Source organism: Panthera pardus, unplaced genomic scaffold (assembly GCF_024362965.1).
Source record: "Panthera pardus isolate Hobbes unplaced genomic scaffold, ASM2436296v1 HiC_scaffold_24, whole genome shotgun sequence".
Lineage (NCBI taxonomy): Eukaryota > Metazoa > Chordata > Mammalia > Carnivora > Felidae > Panthera > Panthera pardus.
In genome coordinates, this window is record NW_026526810.1 from 33,576,850 (window position 1) to 33,596,586 (window position 19,737).

The window sequence follows — 19,737 nt, forward strand, 5'->3', positions numbered from 1 at the left end:
ATTAGGAATATTCCCTGAAAACCCTACATAAACTCTATTTATTCCTGTTATAACTGTTTGTAAAAGAAGAGTGAGTTCAGCTAGAGTTAGATGTACTGACAGCAAAAAAATGACATCAAAGGAAATCAGGAAAACCGTTAAGCTAGAAAAAACAGACCCAAAATACAAACACCGTAACACTTGGGAAAAGACACTATTCGTCACACCTGAGATTGGCAATGTTGTTTTAGCACAGTTTTTGGTTTTTTTTTGTTTTTTGTTTTATAATGTTTATTTATTCTTGAGACAGAGACAGAGCGTGAACAGGGGAGGGGCAGGGAGAGAGGGAGACACAGAATCTGAAACAGGCTCCAGGCTCTGAGTCGTCAGCACAGAGCCCGACGCGGGACTTGAACCCACGAAGTATGAAATCATGACCTGAACCGAAGTCGGACGCTTAACCGACTGAGCCACCCAGGTGTCCCCCCCTCTTTTTTTTAATGTTTAGCACAGTTTAAGAATTGTTTACAGGGGCACCTGGGTGGCTCAGTCGGTTAAGCGTCCGACTTCGGTTCAGGTCATGATCTCAGAAGTTCGTTGGTTCAAGCTCCTCCTCGGGTTCTGTGCTGACAGCTCAGAGCCTGGAGCCTGCTTCAGATTCTGTGTCTCCCTCTCTCTCTGACCCCTCCCTGCTCACACTCTGTCTTGCTCTCAAAAATAAACATTAAAAAATTGTTTACAATTACACTTTTAGATCATCTTGCAAAGATTATGTTTAACACATGCTATCCAAGGGGGATAAAAAGATGTTGTAATATCTGAAAATCTTTCTAATAAAAACCGTTAAAAAAATAGTGCTTAAAATTGCTTTTGTCTATCTGGGAAAATCTCAGTTGAGCACAACAACTCATTCCGTAAGTGTTCTAGAAAGGGGATTTTAAAAGAGCATTATGTACCATTTTTAGACATTAAATTTTTTTTGACTAATAAAAAGAATGCACTTTCAACTTGGAGCAATAGAACTAGAAGTTCAAAACCTAAACAGCTAAGATTTTTTTCCTTTTTAATAAAGAAAAACATAAATAACTACTTGGGTTTAGCCTGATCAGTAGACATTCAATTTTACTCTTAGAAAATTCAAAGAAAGCTATTTGTTTTTCTTTTCTAGACTTTCCTTGGAGCTAAAATGAAACCAGAGATGGGGGTCTATAAGGTATAACTAAGTCCTAGATCAATGTTCTAATCATTAAATATGAATCATGTCTACAAACATGGATGTCACACTGTTGGAACCTGGTAGCTACAAGAAGGTGGCTATGTAATCTGACCCTGGTGTGGGTGTACAAAACAAAAAAAAGTACACATGATAAACGTCACAGGGTGGTAGGGCTCTTTGGAGCAAGCAACCAACTGAAGTATGTTAAAGTTACACCATGTAGGCCCCAAGTAAATAATTAAGTTAACAAATGTGTTTGGAAATGAAACAGGAGGCACTTTTTTGAGAGAATGTGCACATGCAAATCGAAGAGGGGTAGAGAGAGAGAGAAAAAGAGATAGAGAGAGACACTACCAAGCAGGCTCTGCACAGTCAGTGTGGAGCCTGATGCAGGGCTCAAACCCACAAACTGCAACATCATGACCTGAGCAGGAAGTTAGATGCTTAACTGACTGAGCCATCCAGGCACCCTGGAGGTACTTCTTATTTTAAACCTTTCACTTATTAAGTGCTACTGAAAGCCTTTTGAAGAGCTATGTATCTTTTACTGATATTCATGTGACAAAGATGCCTAATCTTATGTTAGAAAGTGGTTGTTTTTTTTTTTTTTTTTTTTCCCCAGGGTGTCTGGGTAGCTCAGTTGGCTGAGCATCTCACTTGATTTCAGCTCAGGTCATGATCCCAGGATCATGAGATTGAGCCCTGTGTTGGGTTCCTCACTGAGTGTGGAGCCTGCCTAAGATTTTCTCTCTTTCTCTCTCTCTCTCTCTCCCCACCCCCCCCCACCCTTCTCCCCTGCTTCTTTCTCTCACTAAAATAAAAAAATAAAAATTAAAAATTTTAAAGAAAGGGGTTTTCTCTGCACTCTTGACAAGAGTAATGGAAAAGCCTTTGTGCTCCATCACAGAGACTCAGATTGTCACTGAACTAATCATGTGGAAAATAAACCCAGAACATTTATTTTTTTTTTTCTCAACGTTTTTTTTTTATTTTTTATTTTTTTATTTTTGGGACAGAGAGAGACAGAGCATGGATGGGGGAGGGGCAGAGAGAGAGGGAGACACAGAATCGGAAACAGGCTCCAGGCTCCGAGCCATCAGCCCAGAGCCTGACGCGGGGCTCGAACTCACGGACCGCGAGATCGTGACCTGGCTGAAGTCGGACGCTTAACCGACTGCGCCACCCAGGCGCCCCTAAACCCAGAACATTTAAATCTCCATAATCCATATCTAAGACACCTGAGAAGCTACTCAAGTCCTAAATTAAATGTCTCATTACAGGTATTCCTTTCATGTTCCTTTCTTAGTAGTGAGGCAGGTACTGGCTGCTTATGAAAACAGTAGTGGATCAAACTAAATCAGAATCTTCATTACTCATAAATATGTCCGTGATAAAGATTTCCTACATGTTCATGTACATAAAATCCAGCCATAGGGGTAACTCAGTCACACTAAGATTTCAAGTCTTCTTATAAGGAAAGATAATATGAATGTTAAGGACCCAGAGAGAACCCCCCCTTTTTTTTTTTAATTTTTTAATGTTTATTCATTTTTGAGAGACAGGGAGAGACAGCATGAGTGGGAAGGGGCAGAGAGAGAGGGAGACACAGAATCCAAAGCAGGCTCCAGGCTCCAAGCTGTCAGCACAGAGCCCTCATCACGGAGCCTGATGGGGGGCTTGAACTCACGAACTGCGAGATCATGACCTGAGCCTAAGTCGGACACTCAACCTACTGAGCCACCCAGGCGCCCCGAGAAAAAACCCTTTTTAACCTGCCATATAACTAAAGATAATTCATTAGATAATTGCATTTCTCCTCCAGTAACTTTATCCAAAACAATTACTACCAGAATGAACAGTGTGCACTTTTAAGTTTCAGAGATAAAAGGAATTGGAAAATCTTCTAATAAATCATTAAAGTCATTCTAACTTCTCTTTCACGTCTTTAAAAACAATTTTTTTTTAATGTTTATTTATTTTGAGGGAGAGAGAGACAAGCGTGCAAGCGGGGGAAAGGCAGAGAGACTGACACAGAATCCGAAGAAGGCTCCAGTCTCCAAGCTGTCAGCACAGAGCCCAATGCGGGGCTCAAATTCACGAACTGCGAGATCATGACCTGAGCCAAAGTACAACGCTTAACCGACTGAGCCACCCAGGCACCCCACTTTCACGTCTTTTAAATTTCCTACCAGAGTTCTAATGAGAGGACCTTCCCAAGATGTTATCCTCTGCCCTCCCATGTCTCCCTTGGCTCACCACTCTTCTCTGAGTTGCTCACTCTAGGAAAACGACTCCTGTGTGTTCTGTTCCTCCCTCTCTCCCCAGGTAGAGTACCACAATTCAAATCACCTCCTGGGCATTTTCCTTTGCATTTCAAATTTAAAATATCTAAAACCCAAACTCACTTTTCCCTCAAAGCCAGTTTCTTCTTTCAGAATGTAGTTCTCAAAATGCTCATTTTCTTCTTAATCCTTGGATTTGAAGCCTTTGACTCCATCTTCAATTCCTATTTTTGGATGTCCATTACATCCAATCACTAACAACAACAACCAAATTTTGTTGATTTCTCTTTTGAAAAGTTTTCACCTTTCCCTTCCCATTTATATCCTCTTATTTTTGGTCATTGCCATATCATTCTCTTTCTTTCTTTCTTTCTTTCTTTCTTTCTTTCTTTCTTTCTTCTCCTTCTTCTTTTCTTTTTTTGAGAGAGAGAGGGTGCAAGTGAGTGAGGGGCAGAAAGACAGAATGAAGCAGGACTTACCAGAAGTGGGGCTTGAAATCACCTGATGTGGGACTCGAACTCACTAATCATGAAATCATAACCTAAGCCAAAGTCAGATGCTTAATGATTGAACCACCCAGGTGCCCTGCCATTTCATTCTTAAGCAAATCTGTAACTGCCTTCTGAAGTATCTAGTTTTTCTCTACTGCAATCCATTTTATATAGTAATTCCACTAGATCAGTCTTCTTAAAACATTACTTTACCCATATCACTCTATTTTTTCTTAAAATTTATTTATGTATTTATTTAGAGAGAAAGTGCATGTGCAAGCAGGGGAGGAGCAAAGAGAGAAAATCCCAATCAGGTTCTGCACTGTCAGCACCGAGCCTGACATGTGGCTTGAACCCATGAACCAGGAGATGAAGACCGAAGCCCAAATCAAGAGTCAGACACGTAACCGACTGAGCCACCCAGGAGCCCCTGATATCACTTTCTTTATTCAAAATGGCCAGTGGCTCTTAGTTGACAGTAGGATGAAAATTCAAACTGTAATTATTACTGATGTCTAAAAGCCTCCCAAACTACATTTCAAGCCTTATCTTCCAGGGCGTCTCTAAGAACTCCCTGCTCTGGTTCAAGTTTATTGACTGCCTTTCAAACTTACCTGCCCAACCATTAGTACTGTTTCTCCTTTTTCTCCTACATAAGTTCTGCTTCTTCCAGGAAGTCTTCCAAGGTCACTCCTAGCCAGGGTTTCTCAATGTGGGCACTACTGACATTTTGAGCTAAATAATTTTTTTGTGAGGGCTTGTCTTGTGTATTACAAGGTTTTTAGCAGCACTTACATCCTCTATCCACCAGATACTAATAGCACTACCAGCTGGGACAACCAAAAATGGCTCTCACCATTGCCAAGTGTCTTCTGGGGGGCAAAATCATCCCCTGCTGAAAACAGGGAGGCCCTCTCAACAAATAATTATTAGGCCCAAAATGTTACTAGTGCCAAGGTTAAGAAACCTCACACCATACTAATGTTTTTCAAACTGCAGGCTGTGGTTCTTTGGTGAACTATGAAATCAACTTAATGGGTTGTAAATAGCAGTTAAAAAAAAAAAAAGGAGAAACAACAGAAAATTTCAGATTGTATTGTAAAAGCAAGTCACTTAATAAAATTTTGTTTCAGTTTTATATAAATATGTATATATTTTGGATTATGACACAAAATGTAATTCTTACTATGAGTCTTGGTCTTAAAAGTCTAAAGCTACTACTTTAGTCTGATCTCAAAGATCTGAGACTTAGTATTTCTAGCATTCTTGCCACATTTATATTGTTTAGTAGCTTGTTTAACTCGATCTGTATGTTTATGTCTTACTCCCTAAACCTGTCAGAATCTTGATAGCAGGGACTATATTCTACACGATTTGGAATCCTCCATAACCATATCCTTATGTGGAGTTATGTTTCCAATATACATCTTGCTTATTAACTCAGCAACTTAGAAGACTTCTAGTGTAAGTTTTGAGTCCATACTTGCCTGCAAAGAGATCCTGTGGTTCTTGGTCTTGTTCCTCATGGATCCCATTTTCTTTGGAGCCATTGTTGATGGGAAGGGAAGCAACTCTCTTTGGAGACTGGGGCTTACTCTGAAAATGAAGAGACACTCTGAATAAAACAGTACCATTAAAAACAAACCTAAAAAGCGACTTTTAATGCATCCCTCAATTGTACCCCCAGGTGTTTAGGGAAGACGGGCCCACGATTCAGTCAGTTCAATAAGCAGCAAATCATCATTAGTGATGTAAGTACTGCCCAATCACAGAGCTAAAATAAACTCACAGATTTCAGGGTTAATTTCTAACACCATAACCTTGCTGAAATGCCCTATTCCAAAGCATATGATACTGACATGGGTATGTGTACACAAGATAATTTTCAAAAGAACCTATCCAAATGCATTTCTCCTTCTCACTTGATGACCTTTATTCTTTCAAATGCTGATGGGGCACATTCTAGTGACCAGTAAACCACATTGGAGTGCAGAATTAAAGCTCTGATCCTACCTTATGGTGTGGCTGTGACTAAACTGTTCACAGAAACCCAGTTGGGTAGATAATCCTGACCCCATGACAGGCAAAGGAAGGTATGACATTTTATATCTAATGCTGTTCATAAATACAACTTATCTGATAAAAAGATAATTTTATCCCTAAATTACACAGACACAATTTTCAACCACACCCATGCCAGGCTACCAGAATAAAAACCAGTCACACTTAGCTTCCTGGGCACATGGTAAAAATACAGTCAGTTGATGGCCTCTATCAAAAGCTCAGTGATCACCCACAAACAAGGGTTGGGTGGGGCCCCAGACCGGTACCAGAGCGAACAAAGCTGGATTGTGCAGAACATGAACAGAACGCTGGGAATCTGGCTTCAAAAGCCATGGTGTGGTATTGCAGCGTTTTGAAGTCAGACCCCAAGGCCAAATCAGTTAAAAGACCTGATTTAAGGAATCTTTTATGAAACATTTCCTTAACAAATCTGAGGGAGTTTGTTCCTCAGAAACAGGCCTTTTCTGACCCAACAGAAAATGTAAAATGACAGATCTATTGGGTACTGTGAATTTGCCATGCAAACAGCTCAGTCTCAATACTGGGGCCACCCTCAGGCAAAAAACTGCTACCAATATGTAGATTTATGTTAACAAACAATGCTCCTACTGGAACTTTTCTATGCTAATAAAAGTTTAATGAATACTTAGTTGCATATGCTTAAATGTTATACCAACTCAAAGACAGTGATCCTGTTTTCTAGGTGCTTAAAACAACAAAAAAATTACCGCAAATAATAGGGCAAATAACTACAAATAATTTGCCCTACTAAATAGGGCAAATTACTACAAATAATAGGGCAAAGCAAAATCCATGGTTCCCTTTTGCCTCATACTTTGCCAACTACTTTCCTACATACGTATTTCCTTTCTATACATACTCTAGTGCTCTTGTACAGTATGGGGATCTCACAAAAAGCCATCTGATTTTTTTTTTAAATGTTTATTTATTTCCCAGAGAGAGAGAGACAGAGTGCAAGCGGGGGAGGGGCAGAGGGAGAGGGAGACACAGAATCCGGAGCAGGCTCCAGGTTCTGAGCTGTCAGCACAGAGCCCTACGCGGGGCTCGAACTCATGAACTGTGAGATCATGACCTGAGCCGAAGTCAGTCGCTTAACAGACTGAGCCACCCAGGCGCCACAGCCATCTGATTTCTTTTAATTCAATTCTCACAGATACCAGTCATCTCCAAATGGAGATCTAGGAGAGATTAAAGCTTGTGGCACATTAAGGGTGTGTGTGTGTGTGTGTGTGTGCATATATACATATATATGTATATATACACACACATATGTATATATATACATATACATACATAATACATACATATACGTATCCAAATGTAATTTACTAGTTCACCAGGGAGACTAAAGCAACAGGAAAGGCACAGGTTAGAATTTAGCCATTAAAAAAAAAAAAAAAAAAAACCTAGATTAACACATTCTTGTGATATGGAGATGAATAAAACAAGCTCTCCATTTCTGATTCATCTAAAGTCGGAAGTTTAAACACTAAGAACAGTTTCTGAAGCAATGTTAGAACACCAGCCTGCCTTTCCTTATAATAATCAGAAAAGACAGACCCAGAACATTCCAAAGACAACCAGAGCATGGCTGCCTGCCTCTCTTCCTCCCCCAGATCCCCTTTTAAGCCCAAACCATAAGTCACTTGACTAGAACTGTGACATGAGCTAAAAACAAAGACATGTGACATGTGCTAAAAACAAAGACATGTGCTCCAAGTATGCTAGGTATGCTAGGTAACAACTACCTGTGAGAATAGAAAACTCCTCAGATATACTCTGGGATTCTATCCCCCAAATCAAACTACTTCCAGCTGAGTTCAAAGAAAGCTGAAGATAGACTGATTACTGTATTTGCTACCCTATTCTTTCCTCTGCAGTTCTTTTACAAAATTAATCTTCTATGTGTGTAAAGCTTTGTATTCCCCCCCCCCACCCCGCACCATTTGAGCATTTTTTCACGTCATCAAGAGTTGAACAAAAATCTCACTTTTAGTGATTTAACTCTCTATTGTATGGGTATACCACAACATAGTCATCTCCCTAAGGAGGGACACTTACAGTTTACAGGTTTTTATCATCACAAATAATGCTATGACACTCATCCCTATACATAAGTCCACATTTGATTATTTCTTTGGGATATATTGTTTTTAATGTTTATTTTTGAGAGAGAGTGAGCGTGAGCAGGGGAGGTGCAGAGAGAGAGGGACAATGGATCGGAAGTGGGGTCTTTGCTGTCAGTGTGGGCTTGAACACACAGCCATGAGTTCATTACCTGAGCTGAAGTTGGACACTCAACCAACGAGCCACCCAGGTGCCCATCCTTGGGACAGATTCTTAGGTAGAATTATTGAACATAACATTTTCAAAGGCTCTGCTAACCTGCCTTCCACAAAGACCACCAATTTATATTCCCTCCCCTACAACGTGTAAGTGTCATACCCCCAGCAACATTTAGCACTCTCTATTTTTCTTCAAGATTTTATTTTTAAGTAATCTCTACACCCAACATGCCGCTTGAATTTACAACCCCAAAATCAAGAATCACATGTTCTACAGACTGAGCCAGGCAGGCGCTCCAAATTCTTTCTCTTTTAAAAACTGTTTGCCAGGCTGATTGGTGAAAATTATTTAAAAAAATTTTTTTTTAATGTTTATTTTTGAAAGAGAGCGTGAGTGCGGGAGGGACAGAGAGACAGGGAGACACAGAATCAGAAGCAGACTCCAGGCTCTGTCAGCACAGAGCCCGATGCAGGGCTTGAACCCACAAACCAGATGCTCATGACCTGAGCTGAAGTCATATGCTTAAGACTGAGCCACCTAGGTGCTCTCTGGTGAAAACCCTTGTTTCCATGTGTTTACTGGCCATTTGAACCCTTCTACTTGTTGTCTTGATGTTCTTTGCCCATTTTTCCATGCTAAGTCAACATTAGTCAGATGTACACTTTTCTTACATAAGTATCCATAAGTTTATTTAAGTTTCTTACATAACCCTCTCTCGGGTATATCATATAGCACGCAAGTTTGTCTCTTTTTGTATCTGTTTTATTTTTGGCTTTACCAAATTTATTTCAGTTGAATGATCTGGATTGGCATTGGACAAACCAAGCTTATCTCTTTAGGCTGGGGAGTACCGGTACCCAGGTGGCCTTTGAGGCATAATATTCTCAAATTGTACTTAAAATCAGATTCAGTAAAAGTTGAGACCTATTTTTAAGGATAAGAAATGGACATAATATCCCACATTCACAAAGAATTGTTAACAGAAAACAAGTCTTCCATGAGACTAGGGTCTATAATAACAGCTTGTCATCAAAATAAATACCCACCTGGGCATAATAACACATTTCATATGTTATGCCCAAGGTTAAAAGTCTAATATTTTTTTCAATAAATTTTTAAAAAGTTTTTATTTATTTTTGAGAGAGAGAGAGAGAGAGAGAGAGAGAGAATGTGAATGGACGAGGGGCAGAGAGGAAGGGAGATAGAGAATCCAAAGCAGTTTCCAGGTTCTGAGCTGTCTGCACAGAGCCCAATGTAGGGCAAGATCATGACCTGAGCAGAAGTCAGACGCTCAACCAACTAAGCCACCCAGGCACCCCAAAAGTCTAATCTTTAATCAGTATTATTAAGGTATAATTTACATTAAGAAGCTAATTTTGGGGGTGCCTGGGTGGCTCAGTTGGTTAAGGGTCTGATTTGATTTCAGCTCAGGTCATGATCTCACAGTTTGTGGGCTTAAATGCTGCATCAGGCTCTGCACTAACAGCGTGGAGCCTGTTTGGGATTCTCTCCCTCTTCCTCCCTCTCAATAAATAAATAAATTAAAAAAAAAAAAAAAGCTAATTTTGAATCAAGAGTTATAATTTCAGAAAGGACTCATTTTGAGGGAGGCGAGAGGCACACTGATTATGCTGAGCTGCAAAATGAATACTAAAAATAAGCTTTGCTTTATAATTCATATTTTAAAAACCTCTTGTCAGTAAATCACAAAACATTCCATTTTTTTTTTAATCTTTATTTTTGAGAGAGAGACAGAGTGCGAGTTGGGGAGGAACAGAGAGAGAATGAGACACAGAATCCGAAGCAGGGTCCAGGCTCTAAGCTATCAGCACAGAACCCCATGCAGAGCTTGAACTCACAAACTGCAAGTTCATGACCTGGGCCGAAGTCGGACGCTTAACCTTAGCCAACTGAGACACCCAGGCGCCACTTCATCTTTTTGAAGGGGGTTAAATTTCTAGGCAATAGATACAACTATTTTCTGTGATGAAAACAGTATGGTTGTGATATAGTTAGTAAAGTAAGACAACAGCCTTGCCTACCTCCCCATCCCCCCAACCTTCTCCTTTTCTGAAATAAAGGAGGCATTCTTTCTTTAGTGACAGAATCCTAGGCTAGGCTATCCAACACCTGCTGCCTCCTTTAGGCTGTTAATTCTATCGGGTCATTTCAGTGATACTCCTGTTTAAAAGTTCAAGTACTTCTGTTTATAATTACAAGACACACAGACAGCCTAATCTAACTCTCACAGAGGCACTAGAAAGATCTGCAGTGACAGCACTTGTGCTAAGAGCAAACAGGTATTCCTCACCAATTACCATCCTCAAACCATGAGGCCAGGCCACAATGTTCTCAGCTCAGGGAAGGACAGACCTGGGTTTGCTATCCCCCACAGTTGACATAGTCATTCAGTCCTGAAAGGTACTACTATGATTCTGGTAACTTCCCTTTAGGTTAACCAGTTGTGATTCTTCCTTATATTGCTCAACTGCTCTTTGCTCCATGCAGAAGCCTTGCATTATTCAAGAGACCCCAAAAGGGTAGTACTGTTAAAACCCTCAAATGCATTTAGAGGTCGAATCTAAATTAAAAGCTAAGGTAACTGTGCTTCTGGAGAACTACAGTACTGATTTTCTGGCAAAAAAAAAAAATTAATAATTTAGTAAGGCAAGGTAGAGCTACAGAATCATGTGATCATACTAATGTAACAAGGCAAGGATGATTAGGAAAAACCTATGCCCAGAAGTTACACCCACATAACAGGGCAATCATCAAGTCTTTAAAAGTCACCCCTGAAGACCTTGGCATGAAATACTGATCCATTTACCACCTCTGCATCCATGGAAAAACAAGCTAAGTGGCACGGCGCATTCACTTTCTATCCCTACTGCAACACAAATTTAACAGTTTAAACAATGCAAATTTATTAACTTACAGTTTTGTACAAGTTAATACAGATTTCACTGGGCTAAAATCAAGGTGTTACCATGGCTGTATTCCTTTGTGGAGATTCTAGGGGGTGAATCTGTGGCCTTGATCTTTCTAGATTCTAAAAGCTACCCACATTTCTTCCCTGATGGCCTACTTCCTCCAACTTCAAAGCCAACAGTGGTTGCATCTCTCTGTACCTCTCTTCTGTAGGTACTCTTTTTCCATAGTCACTTTCTGACACTTTCATTTTAAAGGATCCTTGTCATTACACTGGGCTCACTCAGATAACCCAGACTAATTTCCCTACCTAACGGTCAGCTGACTAGCAACCTTAATTCCATCTTCAACCTTAATCACCCTTTGCTCTGTAACCTAATACATTCTCAGCTTCTGGGATTAGGATGTGGACATCTTAGGGAGGCAGCAATTATTTTACTTACCATACCCACTTCCACATATTTCAAAAATGGCACAGATGCTGTAAAAGCTTCTATACTTGGGAGAATGGAATTTACTGTCCATTGGATTTGGGAACAGAGTGCATCTTACTTTACAAGCTGATTAAATATTTGATTAACCCAAATGATACCACAATATTACCCCCTTTACAGTTGAAGGAGTTAAAGTAGGGGAATTCAGGAGGTATCTGTGAATTTAGATGGGGATAAAATTACAATTTCCTTTTCACTAACCTCTACCTGAAATTGAGCATTATCTTCAATTACAAAGATAGGCAACAAACCATAATAGTAGTAGCAATACTTGAGACTATAACTAATAGAAATCAGATAATTTTATTTGACATTAGTTATTAAAGTTCCCAAAATATCATTTATGCTCATTTCTATTTACAAATTAATTATGGTGGGGCACGTGGGTGGCTCAGTTGGTTGAGTATCCACCTTCGGCTCAGATCATGATCTTGTGGTTCATGACTTTGAGCCCCGCTTTGGGCTCCCTGCTGTCAGCACCAAGCCTGCTTGGGATCCTCTGTCCACCCTCTCTTTCTCTTTGCCCCTTCCCTGCTCTCTCTCAAAAATAAACATTAAAAAAATTATGGTAGTTATTATACCTATCCTTAGATCTTACTACATAAAGCATTAAAAATCACATTACTAATATAAAATTGTTTTAAGCTTTTGCTAACTGCATTTCTGTGTAATTGGTTTCCTTTGTAATCTTATGTATTTTATACACTTAAAAACATTCTGAGGATGGATCCACAGACTTCACCAGACTAATGGGTCCATGACACAAAAAAGGTAAAGAACCTCTGAGCTAGTCCCTCTAAGACTATGAAAATAAAAAGGGGAAGCCGGAAGGGTGGGGAAAATGAGAGACATCAAAGTGAAAGGGCATACCATGGTCTATCAAAATTTAGCTACAGACAATCAGCTGAATTTTCTGGTGTAATTTCCCTACTAAACTTTTTGCGTTTCAAGCTAACATAACTTAGAAGGGCCCAGAAAACTGCTGTAGGATCAGAGTTCTAATGATTGCATTAACTTCTATTTTGAAAAAGCAAACTCAGTTCAAATGTGCTCTGAAAGCAGAATGAAGTTCCAGCTGTCCATCTGACTAAGCAAGAGAATAAGCCAGAAAAAGTTGAGCAACAGGCTTTTCCTGGAGATGAGATACTTATGGCTACTTGCTCTAGTAACTGTCAACTACTCATTTATTTATGCCAACAGTTACTCAAGAGTACTGAGAAGCTTTGAGTACCAAGAGAAACTGGAGTTTCTTTTTCCTCTCTCCCCTCCCAACCAAAAAAAAAAAAAAAAAAAAAAAAATCACAAATGGCTATGTCATAAGAACTACCCTAACACCTGAATAAGCAAAGGAGCAGCAGCTCCCTACAGAAACCAGAAGTCTGACTGCAACCTTTATTGCTTCTCTCATAAGCCCCAAACTTGAATTTCAAATACATTTTAAGTTATTAATCATCTTTAAAAGTCTTCTCTCGTCCCTCTATCTCCAAAACTGCTTTGTAAATACTTTTGTTAGTTTTTCCTGCATCACCTTGAAAACTAGGTTAACTGCTAGTACAATTCTACGATCAAGAAATCAATGATTCTATGTACTTCAAGAAAATCTAAACTTAGTAGTAGTAAAACTTGCTTACAATTTGAGCTGAGCATTAAAAACGAATATCTGGATATAACACCAGTTGCTGACTTTTTCAAGAACATATGTATCAGATCAGTGTCAAAAATGTGGAATTTCAACTACAGATCTTTCAATGCCAAATATGACCACCTAACGTGATGTTAGCTCCAAAAACAAGTGTTTGAGACAACATGCCTATAGAAAATACTATACACTAGAGGAACACTTATCCATGACTATTTGTTATAACTACACCATCAACTAAAGAAACTAAGCAATAAACTGTTGTTTATGGGGAGCCTGGGTGGCTCAGTCAGTTAAGCATCTGACTTCAGCTCAGGTCATGATCTCAAAGTCTGTGAGTTTGAGCCCCGCTTAAGGTTCTGTGCTGACAGCTCAGAGCCGGGAGCCTGCTTCGGATTCTGTGTCTCCCTCTCTCTCTGCCTCTCTCCTGATCATGCTCTGTCTCTCTCTGTCTCAAAAATAAATAAAAACATTAAGAAAAAATTTAAAAATACTGTTACATAGGGGCAGCCTGAGTGGCTCAGTTGGTTAAGCATCTGACTTTGGCTCAGGTCACGATCTCACAGTTCGTGGGTTCGAGCCCTACATCGGGCTCTGTGCTGACAGCTCAGAGCCTGGAGCCTGCTTCAGATTCTGTGTCTCCCTCTCTCTGTGCCCCTCCCCTGCTTGCACTCTGTCTCTTTCTCTCTCAAAAATAAACATTAAAAAAATATTAAAAAAAAGTTTTTTTAAATACTGTTACATACATTGATTAATAATAAAGATATTATCAAGAAATTTACTGAGGACATGTTACATCCTTGGGAACAGCCACCATGTATTTTGTAGAACAGAATTAAAATATTAGCCAGTTAAACTACCAATCTCCTTAGAGCTTTTAGTTAAAACTACCAAATTCTGTCCAGATCTAAAGAAGTTATCCTATAAGCATACAAAAGGAAATAGACTGGTTTGGGGATTGTAAAACAGTGATGTTATGGAAAATAGTAGGGAGGTTCCTCAAAAAATTAAGAATGGGGGTGCCTCAGTCAGTTGAGTGTGTGACTCTTTACTTCGGCTTGGATCATAGTCTCAGGGTTGTGGGGTTGAGCCCTGTGTCGGGCTCCATGCTGAACTGGAATCTGCTTGGGATTCTCTCTCCCTCTGCCCTTCTCCCCCGCTTGCTCTCTAAGGTAAAAAAAAAAAAAAAAAAATTAAAAATAGAACTACGATATGATCCAGCAATCCCACTTCTGGGTATATATCTAAAAGAAATGAAAGCAGGGTCTTGAAGAGATATTTACATACCCATGTTCCGGCAGCAGTATTCACAAGAGCCAAGAGGTAGAAGCAACCCAAATGTCCACTGAGGAATGAATGGATAAACAAAATGTGGTATATACATACATATGATAGAATATTATTCAGCCTTAAAAAGGAAATTCTGATGAATGTTAGAACATGGATGAACCTTGAGGACATTACGCTAAGTGAAATAAGCCAGATACAAAAGGACAAATACTGCAGGACTCCACTTATATGAGATTATTCAAAGTAGTCAAATTAATAGAAACAGAAAATAGAATGGTGGTTTCCTGGGGTTTGGGGGAGGGGAAAAAGGGGGGTTTTTATTTAATGGGTAGTGAGTTTCAGAACTGCAAGATGAAAAAGGTCTAGAGATCTGTTCCATAAAAATGTGAGTATAGTTAATACTATTGAACACTATAATTAAAAAGGTTATGACGGTAAATTTTGTGTATGTTTTACATACAGTAAAAAAGCCCTGATTTATTCTCCCTCAGGATACATATTGATCACAGATGTAGGGCTGGATTCTAAAAATAACATGTCTTTTCCTGTCTAAATGTTAATACACAACTTACAGTTCTGTAATTCACTATAGTCTATGAAACATGGTCAGTCAGAAACCACTTGCTATCCATGACTTTTGAATACCAATAAGAGTTATAATGTTCTTTAGTCTTAAATACCAGAGAGAATATGTAAATAAGTCTTGATTAATCAAAGACTAGTTATTCAATATATGACTTTTCAAGCCTCCTGCTATTCCTTCATTCTGTTTTATTCTTCCTAGCCATTTCTGTAATTACTAGGGTTTCAATGCAAGAATATGAGTATTGGGAAAAAATTCTAATTGGTCTGATGGATCACTGTAAGAAGTAGTTACCAGATTTGGCCACAATGTGAAATGAAGTTTTTATCTATGTTTTCCTCCTTCCTCTTAACATGAGAAAAATCTCCACAGTTCTCTTTATTTACAAGGTAGATCTAATTGTGGCCCCGGCATACTGCTAAAAAGAGATGGGCATATAAGAACTCCTGGGACGGTAAATAAAAAACTTGCTTCAATTCTATCCTTCAGTTTTAGAAGTATAGAAGTAAGACCAATGAGGTTAAATGAGGCATAATAATATGTATGCCATTTAGTCTTTTTAACATAGTATTAAGATTTAGGAGGGCCAAAAATTGCTGTCTCCTTTTAGTAAGAGGAAAAATTAATCTTATCCCAGAGCTAAGAAAGTTTTAATTAAAAAGATACATATTGGGGCGCCTGGGTGGCTCAGTCGGCTAAGCGTCCGACTTCAGCTCAGGTCAGGATCTCACAGTCCGTGGGTTCGAGCCCCGCATCGGGCTCTGTGCGGACAGCTCAGAGCCTGGAGCTTGTTTCAGATTCTGTGGCTCCCTCTCTCTCTGACCCTCCCCCGTTCATGCTCTCTCTCTCTGTCTCAAAAATAAATAAACGTTAAAAAAAAAAAAATTAAAAAAAAAAAAAAAAACAAATAAAAAGATACATATTTAGATTCAGGTCCGATCAAACATTCAGCTAATATATTCAGAATTTTAGATCTTTTTATTTATAGGCCCGCAAAGTAAGGAGCAGAAAGAAGGAAGATAAGATCTTAGGTATTCTTTTTCAATTTATTTTATTAAAAATTAAAAAAAAAATTTTATTTATTTTTTTTAATAAATAAGGGGCAGAGACAGAGGGAGAGGGAGAATCCCAACCAGCTGTCAGTACAGAGCCCAACATGGGGCTCGAACTCACGAACTCTAAGATCATGACCTCAGCTGAAACCAGGTGTTGGACACTTAACTGACTGAACCACCCAGGCGCCTCAGGTCTTAGGTATTCTTAAGAACCATTTTAAGATATTTCCCAGCTGGTTTTCAGTCTTAAGACAATGATTTCAGATTTGTGTTAATAATCCTTTTTACTCCAGTCTATCCCATTAGTAACTGGTTTGCAGATTCTGAAATGCGTATCATGGGCTACTCTTTTGATCATAAATCATACGTTTATTACTGTATTAACAAAACCTCTTGGGCTCTAAAAAGGAACAGATGGGATGATTAACAACAGCAGCTGTTACATCACTGTCCAGGATATTACATGCCTACCATAAATTATTTTAAATTTTATACGCCTCACCTTCCCAATTTTTTAATACTCCTCCTTTGCTTCCAACACACAACAAAACATACCACGAAGGTAAATTTAATAAGATGCTACTGATGTCATTAAGTGCCTTCTTTGATGACTTTTAGCTAATCAAATCAATCTTATTACTGGTTTGATTTTGATAAACTATATATGTAACTTTTCTAATACATTTTTAGATTCTGTTGGTTTTTTGATTCTTAGAGTAATTACCGTTTCCAATGTTCAACTGTTTCATGAGTTATTTCACAGGTATTCTAATTTAATCCTCACAATGGTGGACATAAATACTACTATTACTCACATTTTACAGGCTAGGAAACCATACAAAGTAATTAAGTACTCTGCCCAAGTAATAATCTAGATGGATTTTTTTTTTAATGCTTATTTTTGAGAGAGAGACAGAGGGAGAGAACTTGAGCACGGGAGGGGCAGAGAGAGAGGGAGACAGAGAATCCTAGGCAGGTTCTACGCTGACAGCAGAAAGCCCCATGCGGGGCTCAAACTCCCTAACAGTGAGATCATCACCTGAGCTGAAGTTGGACACTTAACTGACTGAGCCACCCAGGTATCCCATGGATGGATTTTAATCAGCCTTCAAAGCCCTTGTTCTTATTTTATTCTTCAATGTTATTCCTTAAGACACAGGCAATCCCCTATCTTCTCACACTGGCTCACAACTAAAACATTTACTGGAATATAATTTGTATTTAATGACTATTTAACAAAAAAGTCACAGTTTAAACAGTGAGGAATCTTGGGAGTCTTGCCTTTCTGAAGATTAACATCAGAACAGGCAGCTCAAGAAATGGCTTACAAGTAGCATTTTAGTTTCCTCAGCAACTCAATTTTCCTGGATCAAGATCTAACTAAAAATAATTATGCTCTCTGTGGTAGAACAAATTCATTCTGACTCCCTCCTCCTCTCTTTGGTTGGAAATTAGGCAAAGTACTTTAACAGTCTTACAAGAGAGAAGTATTCATGCCTCTGTAAAGTAATCTGATATCAATTACGTCCTAACCTCTTCAACATTTTAGAAAATAACTATCACCCTTCCAGGGTCCTTTTTGCAAAATAAATCATCATTTGCCTATGTGACCAGTCACTTTCAATATCAGAGTTTCTATTTTCAGATATTCGGTTGGATTGTCTACCATCCCAGCAGTTATTAACAGGAGCTGTTCTCGATACCTTATGGGAGAATTACTAAAGGAAAAGACCAAAAATTTATTTTAAATGAGATACAGAAAGACTAAAATAGTAGAAAGCGTTATCTCTTAGAATAACAAAGACTTCATTAGATAGTTTAAGTGGTTATATTAGCATCAACAAGTACTTTTTGAGCTGGGATTATGAATTTAATTCCGGAATATAAAGGGAAAATTCTAAAGATGTCACCAAAGATATTTCCTAGAAACATAACCTTTCTGACATAAATGAAACAAACTTCAAACTTTTTCAGACACGTGCTGCATAAAGAACTTAACACTGTTTTATTTAGTCACTCATATACTGAATAGCTACTATGAAGAGAAGTATTATCCAAGATAGAATAATACATAAATTCACAAACCTACTACCGAAATTTTCAACTAGAACGAACTGTCCCAAGTGGTATGAGTCAGTATTCTTATAAAACAGCCCCAAACATCTCCAATGGTTCCAGACCAGATTACTGATTTCCACATTCCACATATAAAGATTAGTTTTTCCCAACACCTCTTACAAGAAACCTGGATATTACGAAGGGAGATACCATTTCCTCCTCACATTTACAAATCTGATCCCACAAAGGTACTTAGGCACTTTAATACATCCTTTTAAAAGTGACAAAGCTTGCGGTCTATGTAGTTCTGGTAGGATTTTCCTTAGAGATCAGGAGTCAACTTAACTCTTATAAACTAGACCCAGAACGGGCCTTTGGTAATCATCGGTTTGCTCTGAACTAATGAAAGGATTTGTGGGCGGGTCGCCATCCTGAATCACTCCAGATAACACTATTCATCCTAGGAGCAGTAAGGTTAGGGAAAGCAAAGTCTGCACTCCATCCCCTTATGCTGACCTATTAAATCAAGCCGACAGGAAACCACCACAAAACAGCCCCGTGGGTCTTTGGGGTCACCACACGGCAGGGCTAAATGCCGGCCTGGGCAGCTCTTAGCTGTCAGGGACCTCGGCGAAGCCACCACACCCCTCTCACCGTCCGCCCCAGGGGCCTGGAAGTCAGGCCCCTACATCTTGGCACTCATTAATGGCCCCCAAACCACGACCATCGTCACCAACGCAAGGTCTCGCCGGGCCCACTCTGCCCAGCCTCCTCGACCCTCGCTTAGCCTCTCTTCCCTTTTGGGGCGCCCGCCCGCCCGCCGGTCGCCCCGAAGGGTGCGAACTCACGGCCGCAGCAGCGCCGGTGAAAATATCCTCCCCCTCGGTGTCGCTGTCCCCTGCCTCGGGTTCTGACCCCCCGGCCGCCCCCTCGGAGTCCGGCTCCAAGCCAGGAAAAGGTGGAGGGAATCTCTCCGAAGCGCTACAGCCACCACCACCCGACGCCATCTTTCTCCACCCGCGGCGGAAGCCGCAACAACAACTTTATAGAGAGATAGCGCCGCGAGCAAAACGTTCCAGAGGAACGAGGAGTGGGATCGTCGTGATCAACCCCGCGGGACGCACAGGGCCGGGGCTCAGGGGCGGAGCCTAGCCGCTCGGGGCGGGGCAGGCCTGTTCACCACTGGTGCCCAACAAATCCCAGCCCTGCATCGCCACGCTGAGCTCTTAACCAGGGGGGCGAATGGGCCAGAAAAGGAGGAGCTAGGTATGGGCTGCTCACATTCCTAGGGTTCTTTGTGTTCTGGATAGCCTTATCTAACAGGCTTCTTAAGATGTCGTTCTAATAAAGG

General features: G+C 39.9%; 1 protein-coding gene across 2 annotated transcripts in view; it reads right to left on the bottom strand.

Moving 5' to 3' along the window:
• Positions 1-19,481, bottom strand: part of SNX1 (sorting nexin 1) — a 44,005-nt gene extending 24,524 nt beyond the window's left edge. Inside the window, exons 1-2 of one of the 2 annotated variants that reach the window (XM_019441833.2) lie at positions 19,235-19,481; positions 5,456-5,564 (exon numbers count right to left, since the gene is read on the bottom strand). In XM_019441833.2, coding sequence (XP_019297378.2) covers positions 5,456-5,564; positions 19,235-19,393 — 268 coding nt within the window. In that variant the 5' untranslated portion in view covers positions 19,394-19,481. The remainder of the gene's footprint in view (positions 1-5,455; positions 5,565-19,234) is intronic. The other variant, XM_019441832.2, reaches the window with a different exon arrangement.
• Between the last annotated feature and the right edge of the window lie 256 nt (positions 19,482-19,737).